A 200-nucleotide genomic window follows, 5' to 3' on the forward strand; every position below is an offset into this window, starting at 1 on the left:
AGGATCTGCCACTGCGAGGGTGACGCCGACTCCCCCCTCATCGCACCATGCTACTGCGCGGGCTCCCTCCGCTACGTGCACCAGTCGTGCCTCCAACAGTGGATCAAATCCTCGGACACCAAGTCATGCGAGCTTTGCAAGTTCAGTTTCATCATGCACTCCAAGATCAAGCCCTTCAACAAGGTTCGTGTTGCAGGAGA

The 200-nt window shown here is 57.0% G+C and overlaps 1 protein-coding gene across 1 annotated transcript in view; it reads left to right on the forward strand.

The window, feature by feature from the left end:
• LOC119585652 (E3 ubiquitin-protein ligase MARCHF8-like) overlaps positions 1 to 200 on the forward strand; it is a gene marked incomplete at its 3' end in the record, with an annotated part of 97074 nt that overhangs the window by 71763 nt on the left and 25111 nt on the right. Inside the window, 1 exon segment of the mRNA XM_037934328.1 lies at positions 3 to 183. Within this exon segment, the coding sequence (XP_037790256.1) occupies positions 3 to 183 (181 nt within the window).

This window comes from Penaeus monodon, chromosome 20 (assembly GCF_015228065.2).
Source record: "Penaeus monodon isolate SGIC_2016 chromosome 20, NSTDA_Pmon_1, whole genome shotgun sequence".
Taxonomy (NCBI): domain Eukaryota; kingdom Metazoa; phylum Arthropoda; class Malacostraca; order Decapoda; family Penaeidae; genus Penaeus; species Penaeus monodon.